This window comes from Tauraco erythrolophus, chromosome 1, assembly GCF_009769465.1.
Source record: "Tauraco erythrolophus isolate bTauEry1 chromosome 1, bTauEry1.pri, whole genome shotgun sequence".
NCBI lineage: Eukaryota > Metazoa > Chordata > Aves > Musophagiformes > Musophagidae > Tauraco > Tauraco erythrolophus.
The window spans coordinates 122,121,825-122,147,911 of record NC_141465.1 but is presented as its reverse complement, the minus strand read 5'-3'; the positions used below and the strand labels follow the sequence as shown (position 1 = coordinate 122,147,911).

The window sequence follows — 26,087 nt, the reverse complement described above, 5'->3', positions numbered from 1 at the left end:
AAAGGTTATGTTAATGTGGGCTCAAGTGCCTGACCAGACTTCACATCATCCGTTACCTGTATGTCAGCTTGATTCTGAGACAGTTCACGAGGCAAGAGGAATACCTACTACTTATGTCACAAATCTATTGGGGAAGGAATTGATGCCGACCCAGCGGGGCTCGGTGATTCCCAGTCTGAGACAGGTAATGCTGCAGGAGCTTTGCCCACGGCTCCATGTCTCATTGCTCAGGTCCAGCCTCTGAGGCAGCAAAGGCAAGCACAACGTCAAGCCTAGATACGCAGCAAATGTCATCTGCACCCAGGATTCATTGTCAAAGGCTGTGGCAAGTTACATTCTGAAGTAGGTGGACAGGATATCCAGCACTGAACTCTCACAACTCGTGAGAAAAGGCTTCAATATTGCGATCAGGCAGACTTCTATCCCAACTTGCAGTGACATGGAAAAAAAAAAAGTAATTGTCTTTGTATTTTTCATTGCATCAGTTGAGTTTGCCCTTGACTTGGGATTTCCTCAAGATGGTGACTTTGCCACCTGTGTCACCTGGATTTTAAAATAATCCAGTTCATTTTTTTTAGTCCAGTACTTCTAACATCATTGTCTCAGAAGGTAACACAGTATGCGACTAGCTTCACCTTTAATTCAAAAGGCACGTATCTGTGCTGTATGATCAACTGAACTGAATTTCTCTTTGTGACTGAAGGAGACATTGAGGTACTCAGGTTGCTCTTGCTTGATCATAAAGACGTGACACTTGAGTATTCCCCAATAAAAGTGTGGCCATGGAACCAACCTGTGATTTTAGTCCCACAAAAGTTGATTTCTTGGCTAATCAGTCATTTGGCAAGTCCTGCCTTCTGCCTTCTCTCTTTCTTTTAAAAACATGTTTGGGAAAGATTTTAGAAGATAATTCATGTAGTTTATTTTCCCTTGCTAGAAAAAATACAAGCGTGTTTTTTTTTCTCCTTTTTGACTTTTTTTCCTCATATCTGCATAACCGCAATTAAATATAGAAGGCACTGGGAAATTTTTTGTATTGCTAATTAATATTTTGTTGGGTCAAGTGCCTTCTTTTTCTTGTGATGTCTTTTGAAGATATTTCTATTGTGAGGTAATGAGAACATTAAATTATGCATATTTTTCATACTAAATATATTTGAACTTTTTGCAGGATAGGGAGTATGCTATGTGTTTTATAATCTAGTATAATTAACGTTGTGAACTTTAGTCACCAGAGCTAATCAGTAAGTGGTTTGTTGTTACAGCTGGTTGATAAGTTTTCATTTATGACATTTAATTCATCCTTCTGTTTCTTATTTCTCTGACTGTCCTGACTTTTCCATGATATGACAAAGGAAAACAGGATGGTGCTACAATACAGGCTAGTTATTTGGTTTTATGTCTGACAATATCTAAGAAGAAAGTGTTCAGGAAAAAAATCGCTGCAATTCTGAAGATGACCTGATGTTACTGCATCATGTCCAGTAATTAGTTTTTTCACTGTGGTGGGTTGACCACCAAAGCTGCTTTATCACTCCCTCCTCAGCTGGACAGGGGAGAGAAAGTAAAATGAAAGGCTCGTGGGTCAAGATAAGGACATGGAGAGATCACTCGCCAATTACTGTCCTGGGCAAAACAGACTTGACTTGGGGAAATGAGTTTAATTTATTACCAATCAAATCAGAGTAGGATAATGAGAAATAAAACCAAATCTTAAAACATCTTTCCCCCACCCCTCCCTTCTTCTCAGGCTCAACTTCACTCCTGATTTCTCTACCTCCTCCCTGACAGCAGCGCAGGGGAATGGGGAATGACGGTTGTGGTCACTTTATCGCATGTTATTTTTGCTGCTTGTTTCTCCTCATGGGGAACACTCCTCACAATCTTCTCCTACTCCAGCATGGAGCCCCTCCCACGGGAGACAGTCTTCCATTAACTTCTCCATCATGAGTCCTTCCCATGGGCTACCATTCTTCGCAGACTGCTCCAGCGTGGGTCCCTTCCATGGGGTGCAGTCCTTCAGGAGCAGTCTGCTCCAGCCTTGGTCACCCATGGGGTCACAAGTCCTGCCAGAAAACCTGCCCCAATGAGGGCTTCTCTCACCACAGGTCCTGCCAGGAGCCTGCTCCAGCATGGCCTTCTCACAGGGTCACAGCTTCTTTCAGGACATGTCCATCTGCTCCAGTGTGGAGTCCTCCATGGGCTGCAGGTGGATATCTACTCCACCGTTAACCTCCATGGGCTACAGGGTAACAGCCTGCCTCACTGTGGTCTTCACCATGGGCTGCAGGACAATCTCTGCTCTGGCGCCTGGAGCACCTCCTCACCCTCCTTCTTCACTGACCTTGGTGTCTGCAGCGGTGTTGCCCTCACATGTTCTTACTCCTCTCTCTGGCTGCAATTGCCGTTGCGCAGGTTTTTTTTTCCCCCTTCTTAAACATGTTATCCCAGAGGTGTTACCACTGTCACTGATCGGCTCGGCCTTGGCCAGCAGTGGGTCTGTCTTCGAGCCAGCTGGCACTGGCTCTGTCGGACACAGGGGAAGCTTCTAGCAGCTTCTCACAGAAGCCCACCTGCTACCAAAACCTTGCCACGCAAACCAAATACATCCATCATTAATAGCTTTTGCATGTGTGTAAGTAGGACTGGTTGTCTTGAGTTTTCTTTTTTTCCCCAAAATGTTCAACTCGTTAGTCATTAGAAAGAATCCTTCGGACTTACCTAAGATTGTAAAAGTCGCTGGCAGAGAGTTGCTCTTGATTAGAGGGCAAATAATTATATAATTAAAAATTATGGTTATATCATTAATAATACTCTGATAGGATATTTACTTTAATCCTTTCTCCTATTTCTTGAAATTTGAAACTTCTTGAAAGATGGAAAAACTTTTGAGAAAGCTGTCTTTTTCTTAAGTTTCAGATTTAAACAGAATAGGTGATTAAAAATTTTTGAAGTAAAAATTGTAAATTAGATTACAAAAAGTAAGTTTTTTTCTTAATTTACTCACTGTGGTAGCTTTCTTTTGTGTTATATATTAAAGTAGTCTTGTGGTGGAAATGCGAGGATTATCTTCACATGATGGGGAAGAACTTAAGAGGAGTGGGAAAGGAAAAAGGCAGAATAACTCTTTTAAATGAGACAAGCTTAAATATTCAGACACATCAAAATATTATTAGAAACAGACTTTTGGACCAATTTCCTTTTGCAACCACGTATGTGCTTTTCCATTATCCCCATATTTTAAGTGTGGGTGGAAAATAAGCATGTATTAGTCTTAAATGCAAAAGATAGGCCTATATCGTTGTCAAATTTGTTATACTCACCTTCCTCTTCCACAATATTTTTATTCAGCAGAGACAGTGTGACAGGTGGGTACATTTATAAAACTTGGGGAAGATTATTTTGCATTAAATGTCTGCTTAGCAAGATACCACCTACATAAAACCTCATGTATATTTATTATGGGAAACTGTGCAAGTCACTTGTATAGGTTTATTATTTATGGGAAAAATCCTACTTCTTATTGCATTTAATAATTGATTCAGTCCCCCTAGTATCTTCAGACTCAGTTCAGAACTAAACCCTAAAGACATTGGAACCAACAAAAATGGGTTTATTACCAGGCATATTTTTGACACCTATTCTTTTTTTTTAAAGTTAGCTGTGGTATTTGGTCAAATACTTTACTCAGCAATGTTTTGTTTTGCAGGATGGGAAGAAGAAGTTTGACAAGGAAAGTGAGAAATATTATTCCATCTTAGAGAAGCACTTAAATTTATCAGCAAAGAAGAAAGAATCTCATTTGCAAGATGTAAGTGCTAAACACACTCTTACCCAGCTTCACGTTTGCATAGAGATCCTGATAACAAACTGGTTCTTTTCGAGACATGCTGTATTTTATTAATGTCAAATTGTGGTGATTTCTTGTAGTCACGCTTGTTGTGAATATAAATTCTCGAGTGGGAATAATATTATACCCTAATAAGAGTTAAATATTTTAACAAAGCAATGTTCTACGTGTCTGACTTTGTGTACTTCGAGTACAGCTAATATTTGTTGGATTCAACAACAGAATTAAACCACTACAGTAAAAATGTGACTTTTGTAAGTTATATGTAGAATGTTTGAAAGCCAAGTAATTAATTGGGTTTTTTGCTGTTTAATTTATTACTTGATGAAATTATACTTCTGTTTCACATAATTTTTAATCTGGGCGACTGAACTGAGATCACTTTAATGATACTTTTTTATGCCGTTTTTTCCCTCTTTTTCACCTTATTCTGAGATTGCAGCATCATGCCCTGAAAGTGTATCCACAACTTAAGCTTTGAAGAGTCTATATGGCTAATTCTTTTCTGTTAAAAAAAAAAAAAAACAAACCTTGAAGACTTCTAGTTTAACAAGAGGATTCCAGGGCTTTTCAGTATGCTGGTAGAAATAACTATGATTTGTCTTTGAGGCAAATTACAGTAAAACCAGCAATTTGATATCAATGACACTTTGGGATTTGTGCCAAAAGTAGTTAAAAATTATTTTGATAGGATTACTGTTGTCGTGATGGCTCTTAAATCATGGAGATTAGTTTGCAGATGGGGTTTTCACAGAAGATGTGATCCTTACTCAGTCACAAATTGTAGGATTTTCTTTTCTAATGTTTACCAATAATGCTATAATTTGCATTAAATGAGGCTTAGCAATTCAAAATTTCTAATAATGTTTATACTTCTGATTTGCCGTTGCTGTCTATATAATAATTAGTCTAGACAAGACGTTAGTTATGTAGGATTGGTTAACTGTTCCACTTGTATGTTAAGTTTTATATGTACAGCTTTCAGTTTTCCTAAATATCCTGTGTATGATGAAGAAGCAGCTCTGTTAGAGGCTGAGCACCAGCTGAGGGAAAAAAAAAAATTCCGTATTAAAATGTGGAAAAGTGAACTTAAGCACCAATTTACTGTAGAATAGAAATTAAATAACTAAAATATTTTACTCTTGAGACATGAGAATAATTACAGTCTAAAAACAGCAGCTGAAGTGAAAAGTAACAACTGTTAATCTAATAAACTGTGGTAGAATAACAGTGGATTTGGCCCAAGTATATAAACTAATGGAAAACCAGAATAAATTTTTCCACAGTGTCCTTAAGTGACATCTCTGGCTTTAAAAATCTTGTGAGATGGAGGTTTTTTGCTTTTCTGGATGCCCCACTTGAAAAGCATCTAGGGCATAACCTGTTGTTTCTGTCTTCACCGCTTTTATGCAGCTGTAACTGTGCTGAATCAGCAACATGGACCCACCATAATAGAAGGCACAATAGTAATCAGTACCAGAAATGTTAACCGGGGCGACTTTTGGCCTGCATCTGTATCATTAAAAAAAAAAAAAAAAAGGAGGCCAAGCACCAGTTCCTGGCCCAAAATCCAAGCGATAGCTGTTGGCTCACATCCAGAGTGGTTCGGGTGAGCCCATGTGTCCAGGACAGGGGTTTGTTAGAGCAGCCCACAGCAGTGCCAGGGCACGAGCAAAGAACCCAGTGGTGCTGGGGCTTCAGTTCTCAATGCAGGAGAAGGGAAGTCATTTCTTTAAGCCAATGTTATGCATTTAATGAGATGGGAACAACATTTTTTGACTGCTACTGTCACACTGAAAAATACTGCTTCTTTTTTAACCCGCTTTTCATTTGAATTGTTGAGATTTCTTGGTACCTCATCACATTATGTGGGTTAAAGAGTACCAGGATGGGCAAGGAGTAGTTCTCATACTGTGTTGGGCTATTTTGCGTATCTCACTTGAGTGCAATTGAGAGCACCTTAATTAGGCAGCTAAAGTTTGATGGTCTGAACAAATTTTATGGCGAGTGGTTTGCATATATTCATCTAATTGAAATGTGTTGGATATTTTAAGAGCCTGCAAGACTGCTTATTCAGTTTACATACATGATAAGACTTCTTTTCCTTTAGCATCAAAACAAAACTTCGCAATACTGTCTTTTCTCTTCCTATGGAAGTCCACAGTGGAGCAGAAAACGGTCAGAATTGAGTGATGTGAAAAAGTTAATAAACTCCTGATTTTATTTCTCTGAAATCTGTTCCAGAATCGGGCATAAATATAGAGCAAAGGCTTGAATCTCCCAAGTTTATGTGAAATTCTGGTATATGTTTTAGTGATATTCTACATCAATGAAAATATTACTCACTGTAAGTAGATGTCATGCAAGTAGAGACTCAAAGTCATATCCATCAAATCCATCAATCTTTTTATTTTTTACATGCAGTTTGAATTCATGGAAAGACATGCGAAAATCCATTCAGCTTTTGAAACTTTAAAACCACTTTCAAAGTGGTTCTCACATATCTGAATCCTCAGCGTTCACACAAATTCATAAGCTTCTGCAGAATATGTATTTTGGAAATTATGATTTAGTCCCTGTACACTATTGGTGATTAAGGCCTTAATTTAACAACCCATCCATACTTGAGATGGCACTTGGTTGTCGTAAGTATCATTACACAACTACAATCTGCCTAATTGCTGTTCAGAATAGAGATAGATTTAATTATGTGTTTAAATACTTTTTCTGAGTCAAAGCCTGGAAAAGCTGATTTCTAAAACTAGATTCTATCGTTTGCTTGTAATTAAATGTGAGAACTGAGGTCTGTCTCAAGTGCTTATTGACTGCACTTCTGTGAGCGAGAGTGGGCTGGATCGTGTCCCAGAGTGGTGGCACCTGGTACTGTTCAGCTATGTAGCAATGCCTTTGTGATACATTTTTTTGTGAAATAGGACTATTAACACAGTATCAAAGAAAACACCAGCCAAATGCACTATATGAATGGCACATGGCAGAGTTAATTCAGTGGTAGAACACTTGATCGCTGGAATTTTGAGTGCTTGATTTCTGCTTCATAATATTAGCTTTTGTACTTAATTTCCTGATTCATTTTTTATAGACAAGGGAAGGAAATGCTAGTACTGAATCATTTGAAACATATTGTTGAAGCCCATGCTTTGAAGTAGTGCTAGAGCACTGCGTTAGGGAAGTGGATCAATATTATTAAGAGCCTGTGCAGCCAAACCACGACAGTAGCATGTCCTTAATTAAAGAAGCAATGTTAATTATATATGGTGCTATTGATGTCCATGTCCTTCCTGAAGGAAAACACTGAGTTTTTGCATTCATACTGTTAGAAGTACTAAACTTCATTAATGACGTGTTTGCCATTTTAATGTTTGTTGTCAAGCGAAGGCAACATCTAGCTTTTCCAATTTTCCCATATTTGTTATTTTTCATGCCAGCATTGGACTAGAGAATACACAGAAGTATACTGCTATATTTTAACTGGCATATGTCAAAAATAGCTGAACTGATTTTACTTGTATTGCCGATACTTGATGAAATTTCTTTTTTACCTAAGACCAAAACCTAACTAAGGCAATGCAGAAGAGATTTGCTTGAGAAAATGATTTATTATGAAGAAGGATGAATTAAAATGGAATCTGCATATCCTCTTTAGGCATTATGCACATATTACACTACTTGTCTGTAAGGTCCGTCTCCTGTGGTCTTGTTTAAATTGAGGATAAAAGCCTATTACTCTTTATCAGCTGATAAGAGTTAATTCTTTAGTTGCTTAGGCAGAAGACTCTGTTTTGGTACTGGATCTTCATATCAGGTGGTATTATTCAGGCACTTCTGACAAGTATTGCCTTGTAGTTCTTGCATTTGAAAATTAAAACATGAAAAATAATTGATTTATGAGGTTAAGAATTTAAATATGTTTATATTCCAAGAGCATGTGACTCACACTATGAAATAATAAGTTACAAGATGTCATTTTTAAAGGCAGTCTATTTAAGAAAGAAAATACCTTCTTGAGAAGGTATTTGAAGCTGAGAAATAGATATATTTCAGTGCATGTGATACTCAAACATTTCAGCAGAAATATTAATCTTTTTGTCTCTCCATAATTCCTATCCTACTCTCTTCAGGGACAGAGCTCCTGCTCCCATATTTCTTTGTTCCCCTTCAGACTCTTCTAAAAACTAAAATATTGAAGTGCAAAAAGGAAGAAGAAATCAAAAGAGCATGGGGAAAAGACATGAGGCTAAAATGTGTAACGTTAGCTTCTTAAACTTGCATTTAGCTATTTTAAGAAGGTATTCTGATTTTTAGGAAGAAAACTGAGCCCCATGAAGCTTGTGAACTATGGAAGATCTTTTTGTTAATGACAAAATCTGTTTTTAAAGCAATCATGAGGATAAATTAATGTTGTCTATATTTCATTTTGTCTTTTAGGCAGATACACAGATTGACAGAGAACATCAAAACTTTTATGAAGCATCATTAGAATATGTTTTTAAAATTCAAGAAGTACAAGAGAAAAAGAAATTTGAATTTGTTGAACCTGTAAGTTTTGTGTTTCATTTTCTTTAGAATGCATAGATTTAAAGCCGAAAATCGAATTAAAAATGTCTGGGTTTTGCACCCTTTCTAAGATTGTGTTCGCTGGTTGTTTGTATGTAGTCAGACATTAAGATTTTGGCTTGGGCACTTTCCATGTTTATTAAAGGTTTATGTGAGAACATTATATCTACTGTGAAGTGAAATGTCTGAGGACTTGGAGTGTGCATAACATTTTAATGGGACAACATGTAATGTTGCATCTGTGCAACACATAATGGATGTTTCCTAATACCGTGGTTTCATGGCTGAAATTTTGATTATATTTAAATATAGACAGTGTACACTTGTTTTTCTGAGTTGCACATGAAACAAAGTGAAAAATCAGTTTTTCTGTAGGATAGGTAAGTTTATTTTTCTATTGATGGAATTATTTGTCTTTAGTTTACTTTGCACATAAAAGAAAGCATATACCGACACGCCATAAAAGAGGAAGATAAAGTTGTGTTTCAGTCTATATTTAGATCAGGATTTTCTCCTGAACTGTGTTTCTGCCCCTCCACCCCTAGCTACCTTCAGGGTCAGTCTGTACCAAAAGCTGCTTCAGCATGATGTGCTAGCACATTTCTGTGGCATATTAGTAGTAGTACTACTGTTGGTGTCACACAGGACTAGCTTGCCAATTGCCTTATTCAGTTAGTACCTGTAGCCCTCGACAGAGAACTTCCAATGTCGTCTGTCCCTTCCTATTAAGCCTACTGAGCACAGCAGAGCATCAGTTGTGATAGAGGAACGTGACAGGTATAACTTTTTCTCTCTCTCCACACCATCTTCCAGCTTCCTTGTAACTAACTGAAGCAGCACTATGACTGTGAAACAGGTTGAATTACATCTCTAACACCCAGTGTCACCAAGAAGAGCTGCTCAGATGCCTCCTTTCCATGAGATGAGAATATATTGTATAGTGAATGTTTGACATTGATGCAAACTAATGAACCTGGATTCAGCAAGCAGTGCTTACAGAAATCCTATCTTTATGGCATACAGCTGCCAAATCTTAGAGACTAAAACTTTGCTCGGATTCCTAAATAAGAACATTTTTCTACCTGTCACAGATTAATCCAGAGTGTCTCTCTCTGTCTACTTCTGCAAAACTCTCACATCCTGGAAAAATCGAGCAGTCTTGACCTAGCTCTGACCCTGATATAGGAGACTTATGCTCCTTTAAAGTAATAGAAACTTTCTGTATTTAGAAGACTTTGTATATTAGGAAATACTATTATGCAATTGCATATAGTTAAAATCATAGAATCATAGAATGGTTAGGGCTGGAAGGGACCTTCAAAGGCCATCTAGTCCAACCCCCCTGCAAGGAACAGGGATATCTCCAACTAGATCAGGTTGCTCAGGGCCTCATCCAGCCAGGCCTTGAACGTCTCCAGGGATGGAGCATCCACCACCTCTCTGGGCAACCTGTTCCAGTGTTCTACAACTCTCATGGTAAAAAATTTTTTCCTAATATCCAACCTGAATCTACCTCCCTCTATTTTAAAACCATTACCCCTTGTCCTATCACAACAGACCCTCCTGAACAGCCTCTCCCCATCTTTCTTGTAGGCCCCCTTGAGGTACTGGAAGACTGCTATAAGGTCACCCCGGAGCCTCCTCTTCTCCAGGCTGAACAGCCCCAACTCTTTCAGCCTGTCCTCATAGGAAAGGTGCTCCAGCCCTCTTATCATCTTCGTGGCCCTCCTCTGGACCCTCTCCAACTGGTCCATGTCCTTCTTATGTTGGGGGCTCCAGAACTGGACGCATACTCCAAGTGAGGTCTCACAAGGGCAGAGTAGAGGGGGAGAATCACCTCCCTCGACCTGCTGGCCACGCTCCTCTTGATGCAGCCCAGGATGTGGCTGGCGTTCTGGGCCACAAGAGCACATTGCCGGCTCATATTGAGCTTCTCGTCCACCAGTACTCCCAAGTCCTTCTCCTCAGGGCTGCTCTCGATCCATTCTCTGCCCAGTCTGTATTTGTGCCTGGGATTGCCACGACCCAGATGTAGGACCTTGCACTTGGCCTGGTTAAACTTCATGAGGTTGGTACGGGCCCACCTTTCCAGCCTGTCGAGGTCCCTCTGGATGGCATCCCTCCCTTCCAGCGTGTCGACGGCACCACACAGCTTGGTGTCATCGGCGAACTTGCTGAGGGTGCACTCCATGCCACTGTCCACGTCACCGACAAATATGTTGAAGAGGGCCAGGCCCAACACGGACCCCTAAGGGACGCCACTCGTGAAAAAATAGGATCTCTTTCATCCCATGGGCTAGACAGAGAGGGAAAATAAATTTGGTTTTATATATTTTAGCTGGAGATACTGAGCTTTATCCTTTTGACCAGGAGCTGTCCCCATGCTATGTCAGCTGTCACCGCAGCAGCTATGAGTTACCAAAATGAAAGAGCAATTTATCAATTCATCAGTGCTGATACTGATCAAGCAAGCAGGGGAGGTTACTGGTAAACTCAGTCCTGTGGACCCAAGTATTTTTGTCTCCAGGTGAACACATCCAGAAGGTAAAATTTACTTTTGAGTGGATCAGTTGCCATCCTGTGTCAGATCAGTAGGCATTTTAGCCCAGTATGCTGTTTGTTGCACACAGGTACAGGAAATACTCTGGTGACTCGGTAATGATAGCTCTTGCAGGCCTTCTGGCTCTAGGTGTGAATTTTTTGTAGTCAATCCGAGTATAAATGGAAATTCAGTTACAACATCAGTTAAAAAGTTTTGAACCTTCGAAATTCTTAATTTGTTGTTTCTAGTCTGTCACATACAACATGCTGGAATAAAAGCATTTGCTAAAACCCATAAGGCACAGTATGCCAAGTAAATTATAATACACATCAGCAGTACCATGAGACAAAGAAAAGAAAAAGTTTTCAAAATAGGCTTTTTAAAAATGCATAGTTTATGTAAGTCATGTTGGAAGTATGAGAATGTGCTCCTAGATGCAGGTATATGAGGACAAAGCCTAACACTTCAAAATCACGTATCAAAAGATTTGCCATATTATTCCATTTCTGTTGCATGCTCTACAGATGCTCAGATGCTGGAAGATGCCTGGTGGTGTGTGCGTATAGACGCTCCTCCTCAAGAGCTCTGCTAGTTGTGGGGCCTTCTAGTGCGTGTGCTGCTTGCGTCTGATTTATCAGCTCGGTGGTGTCACATTTCTATGTAATTCTCAGTCTGACATGTTACTAGTAGACTCTTTGAAGGAGAGTTTAACTAAAAAAAAGACTGTTAATGCAGTGAAAGAGGAAATTGGGATGCCCATGTGGAAGAAGGATAAGTTTATGATGTGAGAATAGAACTTGAAAAGCAAATGATCTGCTGGAGCTTCTTCCAAGATCTTCAGTTTATCTATGCCAAAAGATAAGGATGGTGTGGGAACCAGAGTGGAAGAAGTAGCCTAGCAAAAATTGCCAAGTGAGTTACACCTGGGACAGTAGGACAGTAGAAGTTGGTAGGAGTGGAGAATGTTCCTTCCTGGAGGAGAGTGGGGAGAGATTTTAGGGTTAAAAATGCTAATGACTCATACTCTGGATAGAGGATTATAATCCGCGTAGACTTTTGGAGCTGCTCCTCAGGCCCTGGATTTCTCTGCTGTTCTCTGCATCTTGTCTCGAGGAGTCACTAATGTCTACCAGAGTGTGAGTAACTGACAGCTGACTATTTGTGATCCTCCTAGATCTTGATTTTCTCCAAGACAAAAGAAAAAACCTAAAACGTTTCATACAGATCATGAATTAAATTTTTTTCTCAAGGACAAATTTGAGTTAAAATTTACTTTACAGCAAGTTAAACAACAAAACAAAGTAAGTGACAATAATCTCTGCTCCTGGCTTTGTCTTTATGGGCCCAGAGAAGATAGATAGCCCAAAGCAATGCAGCTTTCTGAGGATGTTATTGTTGTTAGGAGAAGTACAGACCCCTTCCTAGAGCTCCACTTTGTCCCTCGGCAATGCCAGGACTTCCCTGGCCTGTAGGAATTGGGACGCAGAGCTCACAAGCAGTTAACTGTCTGAAATATGAGGGTGGTCTGTTAAGTGTCATGAAGGCCCCGAAGTGTTTATTTAAAGAAAAAAAAAAAAACAACAAAAGCAACCAACAAGCCTTGCCTGTAGCTGCATGCGGCTCCATGAGACTTCACTGTGGACATTAAACTAAATTTGCTCTTCCTAGGGTTTTCTGCGTTATTAACTACATTCACTTTAACCTGATGGAGAAGTACCTTCTGGTGCTATCTACTTATAAATAAAATGAAACCAGGGAGACAGGGACTTCTGGCTGATGTGCTGAAGGCCAGAGGTTAAATTCCTCCCCTATCCAAAACCTAAGCACAGTCTTCTTCCTGTGAGAGTGAAATGACCAGGCAGTCTTGAGGTCACCAGCTCTACGTAAAAATAAATAAAGTCTCAAGAAGTAGTTGGATTTTGTTTCAGGTTCTGTGTTGAAATCCTCGCGGTGCTGGGGTAGTGAGCAGCATTGTATGACGGAGTTCAGACCTCACTTAATATTGATGTGACTGATTAGATACTGGGGTTGAGATAACTATGAGGCACTTGTTGAAATGAAAAATTATTGATATGGACATGTCAGGCCTTGTACGTGACATTTGGTGAAACAAATCACCTCGTTACATGTGAAGACCACATCAAAATACATTCTGAAAATCTTTTTTGAAAGAAAAGTGGGCTGGTTTTCTTTTCTTTATTATTTAATATAAATCTCTTTTAAATTATGAGCCCGCCTTTCACAGCAGTGCCACTTGTAATGCCAGGAACAAGACAACCCCACTGTGAGCATAAGCCTAGGGCAAAAGTCCTTGGCTTTTAGATCTCCTCCATGCAATGCTATGGCTGTACATGTCCTGGTGGAAGCGGTTGTGAAGATGCCTTAACAGCACAGGCCCGTTGGGTGCAGGGCGTATACCATCCTCAGTGTCAGTTGTTTCAACACAGAACTTGAATAAGTTGGCCTAGGACTTGCATAAAATACGCATATTTTACCTTTATTCCTGTTTTTCTAAGTGCTCAGAGAGCATTTGACCAAGAGAACCTCAAGGCCAGATCCTCTGTAATGCACAACTGCTGGAATACCTGAGCAGTACTTTAACTGAAATGCATTCAGATTTTTCACAGGGTTTTTTTTTCTGCTGTTCTTTTGCTTTCTGATAAATTCAGCTTTGCTGCCATCTTGTGTTAAATATTTTCCTCCTCACTATTTCTCCATGTACTCTGTAAAGGCATTTTGTATGATGGAAAACGGTTTTCTTTAAGTATTGAAGCTGAAATTTAAACAGTTTACAGTACATTCTCCAGAAACACCCTTTAAACTGATGTTCGAAATTCAGGCGTAAGCTGATACACTGAAACTTTCATCCACTCGTTCCTTTATTGTAATTTTGGTGTGCTCTAACATTCTCCTCTGGCTGCAGTTTTGCTGAGTGCTCGTATTGCTCCTGCAGTGCTGCCTTAACTGAAAGGGGTTGGTTTAGCAGCAGGCTCCTACTTACAGGTTAAGTTAATCCACATCCTTTTGACTGAAACAAGACGGAATAAGCACAGGAGTAGTTACACTGCTGTATCTGAAGGAGCTGAAGTTGAGGACACAGTTGAGTAAGTGGATTTGCACTGTGGGCAGAGGCTTTGCACAGCTGGAGACAGAGCAGAGCCTTGGTTAGAATTTACTTACTTGTTTTATACTTTATTCATAAAAAAAAGGAAGATTAGTTTTCTTTCTTTTATTTTATGTAGTTCTTTCTAGAATTACATGATAAACCTTAAAATTATAGAATTCTTTCTATCTGTTTACATAATTGGAGATTTTAAGATAAATTGTTGTATTTGGACTTTCCTCAGAACTGCTTAAATAACCAGTAAGAGACTTGCAGGGCCAGGTCCTTAGCTGAGAGAGTGATTTCAGCTGGGCAGATGATGATGTAAAGCTGAGACACTTCACACAAGCTGTGGAGCCCTTCACTTGACTATGTTGCCTTCATTGCTTGTTTGGTGGTGAGATGCAGTTCAGGATTTTACACCTATTGTAGAGGCCCCACAAAAAATGTCTTTTATGCCCAAGGATCTTCTCAGTTCTTCAGGCTCTGTGGCTGCCTTACTGGGCAGGCGTAGACTTTCACCACCTCTGCCTGGGGCCAGGGTTTGATCTGATCCTGCAATACCAGTAAAAACCAACAGGGAAGTCCTTCTCCCAGCCGTGCCTTCATACTTGTATTTGTGCCAGTGCTGATGGTCTATAAACCTTGAACTGCTTTAACTTACCAATGCAGCCAAACAGCAGCCTTCCCAAGGCAGAGATGCTCAGTGATGCCAGAGCTGGCACAAGGACGTGCAGGACTCATGACAAAGCTGAATGGGGAAAGGGAGGAGGAACAGGAAGGGGAGAGCAAGACTTAAGTCTGGTAGCAGCAAGTCATTGTGTTAGCTCGTCTGCCCAGAGAGATGCGTCCTTCTTCTCTCATCTGTCCCACTGTGGAAGTTTGCACCTTAAAGGGTGTAGAATGTCTTGTGATGCTGGAATGGATGGAGCTCTGAAATTGCAAAATATTGTTTTAGCTATTCCCCTGAAATATATGTTATCTTAGTACAGCAGTCTCTTAGAGAGCAATAAGAAAGAAGGAGGCAGAACAATTTAACTACAGAGGGCTGAGTGTAAATTTATAGAAAATATAAACACAGTAAAAACTACATTTTTAAGCTATTTCACTTACAATAATCTATGGTACTGGTAACACAAAGAAAAGTTCATTAAATATGAATGATGGAATTTTTGTTGCCTGAGTCTAGGCCTCTTCAATAGTCAATGGAGAGAGATAAATGTTTCCATTGGATCATTCATCCCATCCTGATAGAGAAGTCTGAAAAAGGAAAAAGAATTATGCTCTTGAATACCTGTGGTTTTTTACTGTTAGGAGGCAGCCTGGACAGCCAGTTACTTAGCCTAGATGATTAGCTTTTCAGTGGCTGTAATGCACAAAGATAAATCTGTCCTGTTGTTATAGCTTTTTTTATTGTAAATCCAAGTTAATATCTCTTTTTCTATTGTTTTCTTTACTTGGTTGTGTGTAGGCTAAATTACAGATGCACAAAGAAAACAGTCCATAATAAAAAATTAAATGCTTGTTATTTAATAACAGGTGAGAAGACTTACGGCAACGTCAAAACATTTTTTAAATTTAGAACAGAATAAGCTAGAAGGCTTTTAAAACTAATAGGTGGTGGGAATGCATTAATTCAACAGCTAAAATAAGCATTCAGATTATCTAGTTGCGCTTTTTACTACTCAAACATTATTTAAAAGTAAACTTTAAGAAAAATTTTCAACTGGATATGTAACAACTTCAACTGTTCTGTTGGAGTCAGTCACAGACATACCAAATACTGTTTGCATTTTGTTCAGAGCAGGAAGAAATAGTCTGGATTTCTTGTGTTGTATTAAGCTGTCCAAAACATACTTCCAAGAGTCTCATTTGTGGAAAATAGGTCATAGCCCAAGCAATTACTATGAAGAAAGTGAAAAATATTTTGAAAAAAAACCCCTTGAACTCTGACAGTATGAACGTGGAAAATATACACCATCAAAGACTCCAACTGAAATACTGGACAAAATGACTCGGGCAGTGAATTAAATTATTGTGGAAATGACAACTTCATGATGCAAAAGCCTGTTTAACACCTCTCTCTCTTAAGTTCTGACCATGGATTCCTTGCTCAGCAAAGCTTTGCTATTGCAAGTATTGAAAGCTTACAGTGTTCCAGGAGCTAAGACACAGAATGTTTTTTCCTGAATTTTGCTGTTGGAAACTAATAGAAAATCAACTCTCCTTAGTTTTTGCTTTCTAATATTCACCTCAATAGAAAAAGTGTGTAGCAGTTGCTAAGAACTATTTTTTCACTATCGCAGGCAATACCTATTCCTTCTAAGTTAGTGTACGTCCTGTTATATTTGTGTTACATAACATTAGGAGTGCATGTTAAAAATATATAACACTTCTTGATTTTACCTTTTCAGCTCTTGGCCTTTCTTCAAGGATTATTTACATTTTACCATGAAGGATATGAACTGGCTCAGGAGTTTGCACCATACAAGCAGCAGCTGCAGTTCAATTTGCAGAATGTAAGGGTCATTTGTATTTCCACTAATACTTGCTTACTAATTTAATTTCAGGATATTAAAGTAGACTTGTAGCACTTTATTGGAACTCTAAATCTTGCAATGTTTTAGTAAGCTGAAATCAAATGAATATATGAATAGGCAAAAGTTATTTTTGGTAAGGTTAATGTAATGAAGATTCATTTCAACAAATAACTTTGGAAAAAATAATCTTCAGATAGTTAATTTGTGATTTCCAGGTCAAAATTTTGGGAGTGGAAACCAGAAAAGCAGGAAAGCAGACAAGTTTTTATTAGAAAACACAGTAGTCCAGATAGGTTTAAACATGTGTAAATGCTTTCTTGAGAGTGGAGCCTGTCTTCTAGAGTAAACGGATGTCCTAAAAATGCTCCAGCTGGTATAGAATAATGCAGTTTGTTTCTTCAAGATGAAAAATTATCACAAAAGCTTGTCCTGCTCTCCACTACCTTCCCACTGTATCTGAAGCATACTTGGGAAGCCATTCTCTGGCTGTACTCTGAATATACTTTGTTGTCTTCAGAGAACTGGTGGGCCTTCCTCCATGGTAAGAATCTCTCATAAGCATTAAGTTCCACCAGAAGAAAGGATCTGTTATTTGTGTAGAAAGTTACTCTCAACTGAGCAGATGAATCTTTTGCTGAAGATTGGTCTGAAGTTGGTAGTAAGAGCTGTACAAGATTAACTGTGCACAAAAATTCCATAGCTTTCAGAAATAACAAAAATGCATTTAGTCAACATACTTTTCCACTCATCATAACTGCTGTATGCAAGTGTATATTTATTTCACTGTGTAACTCAGTTGTTACACTTTCAAGGACATACAAATAAGTAGATATCTTTGCACCCAATTTGCATTAGAACCACTATCATTTGCTTTTAAAGCAAAAAGTGAAGTTCAACATATTAATATTATAGCTGTGTTCAGCTCTGGAGTCCCCAGCACAAGAAGGACATGGAGCTGCTGGAGCGCGTCCAGAGGGGAGGGCCACGAAGATGATTCGAGGGCTGGAGCACCTCTGCTATGAAGACAGGCAGAGAGTTGGGGCTCTTCAGCCTGGAGAAGAGAAGGCTCCGGGGTGATCTCATTGCAGCCTTCCAGTACCTGAAGGGGGCCTACAGGAAAGCTGGAGAGGGACATTTTACAAGGGCGTGTAGTGATAGGACAAGGGGCAATGGATTTAAACTGAAAGAGGGGAGATTTAGATTAGATATAAGGAAGAAATTTTTCCCTCTGAGGGTTGTGAGGCACTGGAACAGGTTGCCCAGAGAAGTTGTGGATGCCCCATCCCTGGAAGTGTTCAAGGCCAGGTTGGATGAGGCTTTGAGCAACCTGGTGTAGTGGAGGGTTTCCCTGCCCATGGCAGGGGGGTTGGAACTAGATGATCTTTGAGGTCCCTTCCAACCCTAACCATTCTATGATTCTAATATTAGGCCAGCCCTATTTTTTTCTTCAAAAGTAATTTCAAAGTACAGAAGAAATTAAAAAAGAGTGAAGGAATTCTATCATTTACTTCACATGCTGTGTTTTTGGGGTGAATTCATTTCTTTTCCATTTTATTCTTTCAAGGAAAGATACTCACCCCACAGAAATTTTTGTAGCTCCACTAGATTCAAAGAAGCTACGACAGTTCAGAAGATCTGACATCAGCTTTTGTGGGTAGTGCCTTGACCGCTGAACTTAAAGAATATGAAACAGGTCTGGGAGTACACGAGCACCTTGCTGTGTTCAACTGCTATTCCCTGTGGGTTACTGGGAAATAAAACACTGATATTTTCCCTTTAGCGTCGTGCTGTTAGAGAGGTGTATGTTGGCTCAAAGTTGGACGACGGCGTTGCCTTAGCACTGCTAATGTAGATCTGCATTCTCAGGCATACTACACTCTTCCAGGTTTTGCTGCAATTAAACGTGCAGCACACCTGTGTAGCCCCCTCTCCTTTTATGTCTGTTGTTCATATGTAGGTATAAATCCCATTTAAAATGCTGCTTGGGGAAATAAGGCAAAACCTCCTACATGATTAACCTTCTCCTTTTGGATCAAAATGCAGATATTCTCTGTAGAGCATCTCGACCCCTTGTCCTTTCGAATGAGGTATTTACTACTTTCGGTTTGCTACTAAGACTCTTTCAGATAAAGGCACAAGGGGTCAGTGTTGTTGCACAGCACAGTTTCAGTGAAAGGGTGAAAAATGTGCTTCAGTCCAGAGATTTATTTACTTTAATATGGCAAGTTCTTAGAGGAGTATGAACCCACAGCACAGACTGAAACTGGCTCTGTAAGTCAGAATATGTTAGTATCTTCTATGAGCGTATATATAGAAACAGAATTTAAAGGATTCTTTCAACTTCATTGTTAATGAAGAAATAGTTAAATTTAATCTCTTCTTAAATAATTAAAACTTGAAGTTGTAAATAGACTACAGAGGTAGAGGAGAATATAAAGGTAGACGGAACAAATTATTACGACATTATTTTTTTATTATATTTATACATCAGAGAAACATATACCTGAACGTACAGTGGGATACGGTACGTCATTCACTGTTGCTACACAGAAGTTGGAATTGTGGTTCCAGATCTAGATCCTCAGCTTCCTTTTGCCAGCTGAGCTATCTACTGACTTGTCCCTCAGAGCATCACTCAACCTCAGATTGAGGTGAAATAATTTGTGTAGGGAAAGACAAACTTAGGAGAGTGTTCAGGGAAAATTGTGTTCAGCCTATCTGTTGTAGCTGTCAAAAGTACTTCTCTCCATTGCGTTGTGTGTTAAGGTCTTTGAGAATAGTTGATCTGAACTGCTTTTTCTGTTAAAATTGTCCACAGGTTAGAGCAGGAGCAGTAACTGCTGTCGGAGTAGCAGAGTAGTGGCAGACTGACAGCAGGTCACCATGTCCTAACACGACCTGTTGTTACTTCCACTGTTTCAGCTGGCGGGTGGCATACTTTGTATGTCCGTTTGGCTTTGTTTTCTATAATTTGATTCAAAGTCCTGGGTGCTTAAATGTAGTAATTAAAAACCTAATAGACAAACAGAGGTAAGGTTTCAAAATGGGGACATTCTTCCCTTCAATGGCTTGTCCCTCTTGAAAGTCTAAAAATGTCCTCTGTTAAGTTTGGTCTGAACAGATACTTCATCCTAAGGATATAATTTGAAAAGTTCAGAGAAGAATTTTACCTCCCCTTCTAATAATAATGTTTGTCTTCAAGAAGATTTAGCATGTATTATTATACTACCGTGCAGCTCCCACATAAAGGGGAAAGTATTCGCCAATGTATAAAATCCTGAGAGTATCTTTCTGACTAGTCAGGATTAGAGTCCATAAGATGACTTTGCACAAACATTACAAAAATCTTTATTTGCTACCCGTAGGAGCAGAGTGTTCAACATCCGATGTATTAGTAGCAACCTATCAAACCTCTGGCACCTCATAATAATTCTCCTCTACTATACCACAGTAGGTGCGTGGAGGAAAACCGTGGCCTCACTGAATTCAACAGGAAAAAATGTCCATTTACATGCGTATAGATATTAGCAGATATGAAGAACCCACCTTGGTACCTAATTGTTTGCTTGGCCAGATGCCTGGTTACACACACGATATTTAGGACTGACACAGTCCTTCTATGCTTTTTGCACAGCTCTGCCACACGTGACCTGTTTCTTACCTAGCATATTTATGTTATACTTAACTGTGATGTTTGCATAGTCCTGTCAAAAAACGTTCATGACAGTGCCAGTAGCCTGAATATCCTGAGTATCAGCAGCTGATACAGATACACAGTACATTTGTCTCTACCACGTGTGAAGAGACCGCAGCGGTCTAGAGACATTAGCCTGTCATTAACCCAAACTAGTGCTTTCTGCACTATTCCTCAAGTGGTTCAGTGGGACTTATTACTTCAGGTTTGAGGCTGTGCTATCAGCAGCTTCTAGTCTAGCCTGGCTTCTGTCTGTGTATCCTGGAGTACACAGAGAGAAAGCTTGCATCTGTCTGCAAAATACTGTGTAAGCATATCTAAAGATATGAAATTACCTCCTTTCTGAGGTTAGTGACCTACAGAAAGAGGAAGGTTACTATTTTCAACTACATTTCCTTTACACTTGTGTGCCTGAGTTGAATTCTTCATTACTGTTATTCCTAGGCTTCTAGAGCAACAAAGAGTATTATTCTTTATTGTCTCTGGCAAATGCTTCTGTTGGTCTCTGATACAGTCTCCTTCATGTTATTACTACTTAATTCTACATTGCTGTTCCAGTACTTGCACAAAGTAATGTGGTTCTTTGTTTGTTTCTTTTTCCGGATATTAGACCCGGAATAACTTTGAAAGCACTAGGCAGGAAGTGGAGAGACTCATGCAAAGAATGAAATCAGCCAACCAGGATTACAGACCACCAAGTCAATGGACAATGGAAGGATATCTCTATGTGCAGGAGAAAAGTGAGTAAAACAGATGTACCTTTTAATTTGATTTGACAGGCACAGCAACAAATACAAGGACGAGAAAATGGTTTCGTTGCCAGGATAACACAACAGCTCTGTGTTTGAATGTCTGCAGACTTCTGCTACGGTTGCTTTCCAAATGATTGGGAGATTCAAAAGAAAAATAAGTGTTTGACTTTTCAAAAAGCACTCAAAGTAGTTAGAGTCAGATGGAATGGTGATCAAAACTCTTGTAAGCAACTCAGCTCCTGCCCCCTGGGTCGTTGTGGATAGGTCCTCGCTACTGGCCACCCCAGTGACTGACTGGTAATGAGCTCTGCTCTGGCCAGCTGCCCTACGCCTTGATTCAGAAGCTGCAAGCTCCCAACACTCTGCTTCGACCCTACCTGCCAAATGCTGCTTCTCTCATCCTGCCTGAACAGGGCCCAAAGCTCACCCAGCAGGAATGACTTCCACCGTGTACCAGGGATCTCCACTGACCCAGCCACCTTAAGTGGCTTACTTAAGAGTAAATGAACAAGCACATAATGGAAAAGAAGGGTGTAAGAAGAAGAAAAGTCATCTAAACACAGCCTGTCCACTTCAAAATAGCTGCAAATCTATACCTATGTTTGATTCACTACATAAGACATGAGAATGAGGTGATTAACTAAAGGAAGGAATAGAACTCAAGTTTTCATAAGTATCTGAAACTAGTTGGAAGAGCCTAGCAATACATCATGTTATGAATGAAAACAGAACCAGGAAATATGTGAAACGTCAAATGAGAGAATTCAAAACTATACATCACCTGAAGTAACAGCTGCCACAGATTTACACTTTAACCAGTATAGAAAACCAAGCCAAACGAGCTGTGTTAGGCAGGATCATGCAAAACCCTCAGTAAAATAGTTTTCATTGCATAGGGTACCCAGATTTATATATTTATTCATTAGTTTTTCTATTTGCTGTGGAACAAGCCTGACACTAGAAAAGTATATAGCAGTATTCTGAGATAGTGCGTACATGGTTGTGCAAGTTTGATGTTCATGCAAAAATTATTAAATACAACTCTGCACCTGATTTCTCAATCTAAAAATAAATAGAGGGTATCTGATTATAGAATTCCCGTGTCAGACTTGACCCCACTCGCCCTCAGTTTTGAGAATATCTTCTTCACTGCTCACCTTTTAGATGATAATTCAACAGAATGCATGGAGTTATAGATAATTGATTTTTTCCAAATAACATCGTGAAATTAATATTTATTTCATATGTGAGCTGAAAGAAAGAAACCTCAATGCTTATCATGGTTAAACTCAGCCACTTTTACCTTCAGTAGCACTAAAAGTTTTAAGACGACCTCTATGTTTTAATTGAGCAATAATGATAAAAGAAACCTGTGTTAAGTGGAAATTACACTGAGCCCTGCTAATGGGGGAGGGAGAAAAGGAGTGAAGCGTTGGGCACATGCTGTGCTTCATTAAATAGCGAGAGGTCAACTTGACATCCTCTTACTGAAGAGAAATTTGTTCATTAGTTTATTCTGGAGTAAGAGTAGAAAAGTCTGTAATCTCGGTGTCACTGGGGACGGTACTAGCTGTAGATTGCCTTGTCATGCAGGTTTACTTTCCTACAACCATCATCCCATAGGCTCTTGTCAAATTATGGGCAACTGGGTTGAATATTTCCTATTCTTGAGAGTAAATCCTCTGTATATTTCTTACTGATATGCATGGTGGTAAATCTAGTTTTTTGAAAAAAAAATGGCAGTAGGCCATAAATTGTTCTCTTTCAGATGGATGGTCATGAGTAACAGACTTAAAGTTGCAATGTAGGTGTCTGACTACGATTTTGTAATGAAAAACAAGTGACTCCTAAACTCGTCTGAAACTGCTGTGAGAGTGCTCTTCCTTCTTATATATGCTAAGAGTTAAAGAAATGCTGTCAGAGGAAAAATTGATTTATAATAAGTATAGTTTTTTTGCTATTGTTTTTTTTCCTTTTTTGCTAACTGAAAATAAGTTAAAAATATAGGAACAGAACAGCTAACTTCTGAGCTGACTTTTAAATTTATGACGTTACTTTCCTGCAAAATGCAGACAATGGGAGAATTTTCTCTGAGTTGACATAACAGATCGTGTGAATTTCCTCATCTACGTTTGTGGATTACCAGACATCTGACTTACATGACTGATGCAATCTCTTGCATATCCACCACCTTTGTGGAAGGCTATATTTAGAAGGCAAAGCCATTGTATCTATAACAAAACTACTAGGTTTGTTTTCAACACCTTCCATTTTTATGTAACTGTTTACATTTTAAAAAATACGAAACCACAAAACCCTTAAAATACTTTTTTTTTAACTCAGACCTGTTTCATTAAAAAAAAAAATTAAAAGATCCAGATATACTGTACTTTGAAAAAATCAATATCCTATTTTTCCCATGAGTAACTCCCATTGAAATGAATTGGAAAATCACATGTGGGTTGATAGTGTCACCTAGTCCTTTCTTATTATGAATTTACACAATACTTGCAATACTGCATTATATATACGTATTTTGCTTTCGCACCTACATTTGTGATGGCTCTGCCAGAGAGGGGCTGTTTTGAATGCCAGACTGTGAAGCATAATGCTGTCCAGGAGGAAAGAAATGCTTTTCCTTCTTGGTACCTCTTCACACATCACCACTGTGTTTGGTCTCTGCGACTGAGTACCCAGAAGCTGTGTCAATGCTAGTAAAACAAATGGGGCTGTACTCTGCCAGTGAGACCAGCTTGTACAGAATGTCCCACCCTCTGTGCTAAATTTCCTATCCTCAAAAATCAAGAAGCTTTGTCCAAGTTACCTATTGACTATGTGTTACCGTAAGTGCTGCCAGCGCTGGCTGTTAAATAATCAGTGCAGGTATAGCCATAATGTTGTGGCCCAAAGGGGAGCAGTCACACCACAGAAACCTGAATTATCCTGTCCTCTGCAGTGCAGCACTCCTCCAGATGTAGCTGTAAGAATCCAGCAGCTTATCTTGTTTTCTGTGCTACAGTAAACAGATTTTTTCCAGAAAATTGGGGGAGATCTTGGCTGTACTTCTAGGATATGGAGAGAATTATCAAAATGGTGGGAGGATTTACTGTGTGTCTTCACAGCAAAGAACACATTCTAAATGCCTGTATCTAAGCTAGGTTAGTGGCCAAAGTTTTAAATACCATTGAGCTTAAGCTCAAGAGAATTTTGTGTTTAGATCCCTAAAGGTTCACAGCAATGCCTGAGCAAAACTCTGGGTAATCCGGGAGAGAAAACATCTTCTGCATCAAAAATTCTATACTTTGCAGTGGATTAAGTAGCGCTGTGGTGTAAGGTCTCCAGGATAAGGCATGTGTCCACTTACTTGGGGATCACTGTCACTCTCGTGTGTGTCTGTCTAAATCGAAGCCTAGTGAATCCCTAAGTGCATTGTACTTCTGTATTGTGAGTCTGTGCCGTTGTTGGTTTGTGGACACTGTCAGTCGTGTGCCACTGTTACAGCCACCTCTTCCCCAGCAGGACCCCTCCCAAGTCATAAAAGGCCAGTGTTTCTTGCTGAAGGTGCCACCTCTGCCACCCAGCATTTCAGCCCTCATCTCTAAACCACTGTTGGTTTAGAGTGCACTGCTCCTTTCCTTTCCTTCCTTTCCTTTCCTGTGGTGAAATCACCCATCTGTGTTCCACTGCGTAAGACTGAATCTCTCTCTGAGCCAATGCCATTTTACCCACTCCCTTAAGGTAACGGGTAGAAAAATAGAGTTCGTATGATATTACCAAAAGCATTTTTGACAAGAACTGTGAAAATAAAGGGAAATGCATTCTGACTTCATGACTTCATCCAGTTTTCTGGATCTAATACTAGACTTCAAGGTATCCCTCAGAGAAAGAATGTAATACTGAATCCTTGTGCTTCACCTGGCTTGATAAAATCTTCAGCTGTATTTCCTAGGCAGAAGAATCCTCAGATTCTTGCCTATCTCCTGCATATTTACCCTAGTATAATGCTGTTACTAAGCCAGTTGCCAAAGAAAATTGATCAGCTGGAATGTTGATGGCCATCCTCATTAAGCTGCAGTATTTTAAAATTATACCTGAACAACATGTTCAAATTCAAAAACTAGGGGATTTTTTTATTTTTATAGGCTGCATGTGGATGATGTTATGTTTCATTTCTGTCTAACTCCAACTAAACTAGTGATAAAATGCCAAAATAATTATCTTTAATACTCTCTCTCTTTAATCTAGGACCTCTTGGATTTACATGGGTAAAACATTACTGCACTTACGATAAAGGAACGAAAACATTTACCATGAGTATAGCTGAAACAAAATCTGGTGGAAAAGTGGTGAGTCGCACATACGTAAACACGTACATGAACTGTGTAGTCCATCTTGTACATTAAGCATTCAGAAACTGCTAATAGAAAAAAATTCGGTGAACAAAGCATAAGGCTGTTTTCATACATGAAGCAGTGCGTGTCTTATAGTAATTCAAATATTTAAATAAAAATATTTCTTTTATAACATAGATAAACCACATATTAAATAACTACAATAATGTAGTGGTTGTAAATGCATAGAAATCACTCACATTTGCACAGAATCATGGAATGGATGAGGTTTGGAAGAGACCTCTGGAGATTAGCTAATTTAATTTCTATGCTCAGTGCAGGGTCAACCAGAGCAAGTTAGCGAGGCCTGTGTCCAGTCAGGTTTTAGGTTTCCATCTCCAAGGATGGAAACCTCACAGTCTCTGTGGGCAACCTGTTTCAATGTTTGACCACCATAAAAAAGCTTTTTCTTAAGTTTAAATGGATTTACCTGTATTTCCGTTTGTGCCCATTGCCTCTTACCCTTTCACTGGGCACCACGGATAAGAATCTGATTCAGTCTTCTTTACTCTTTCCCATCAGATATTTACAGATTAATCACTGATACGATCCCCCTTCTCCAGGCTGAACAGTCCCAGCTCTCGCAGCCTCTCTTCATATGACAGGAGCTCCAAGTCCTTAATCACCTTGGTGGCCCTTT

At 39.3% G+C, this 26,087-nt stretch overlaps 1 protein-coding gene across 1 annotated transcript in view; it reads left to right on the top strand.

Moving 5' to 3' along the window:
* The window catches only part of ARHGAP42 (Rho GTPase activating protein 42), a 172,643-nt gene that overhangs the window by 112,248 nt on the left and 34,308 nt on the right, over window positions 1-26,087 (top strand). The window contains exons 5-9 of the mRNA XM_086613887.1: window positions 3,710-3,811; window positions 8,297-8,407; window positions 16,485-16,589; window positions 20,915-21,044; window positions 25,302-25,402. Coding sequence (XP_086470013.1) covers window positions 3,710-3,811; window positions 8,297-8,407; window positions 16,485-16,589; window positions 20,915-21,044; window positions 25,302-25,402 — 549 coding nt within the window. The remainder of the gene's footprint in view (window positions 1-3,709; window positions 3,812-8,296; window positions 8,408-16,484; window positions 16,590-20,914; window positions 21,045-25,301; window positions 25,403-26,087) is intronic.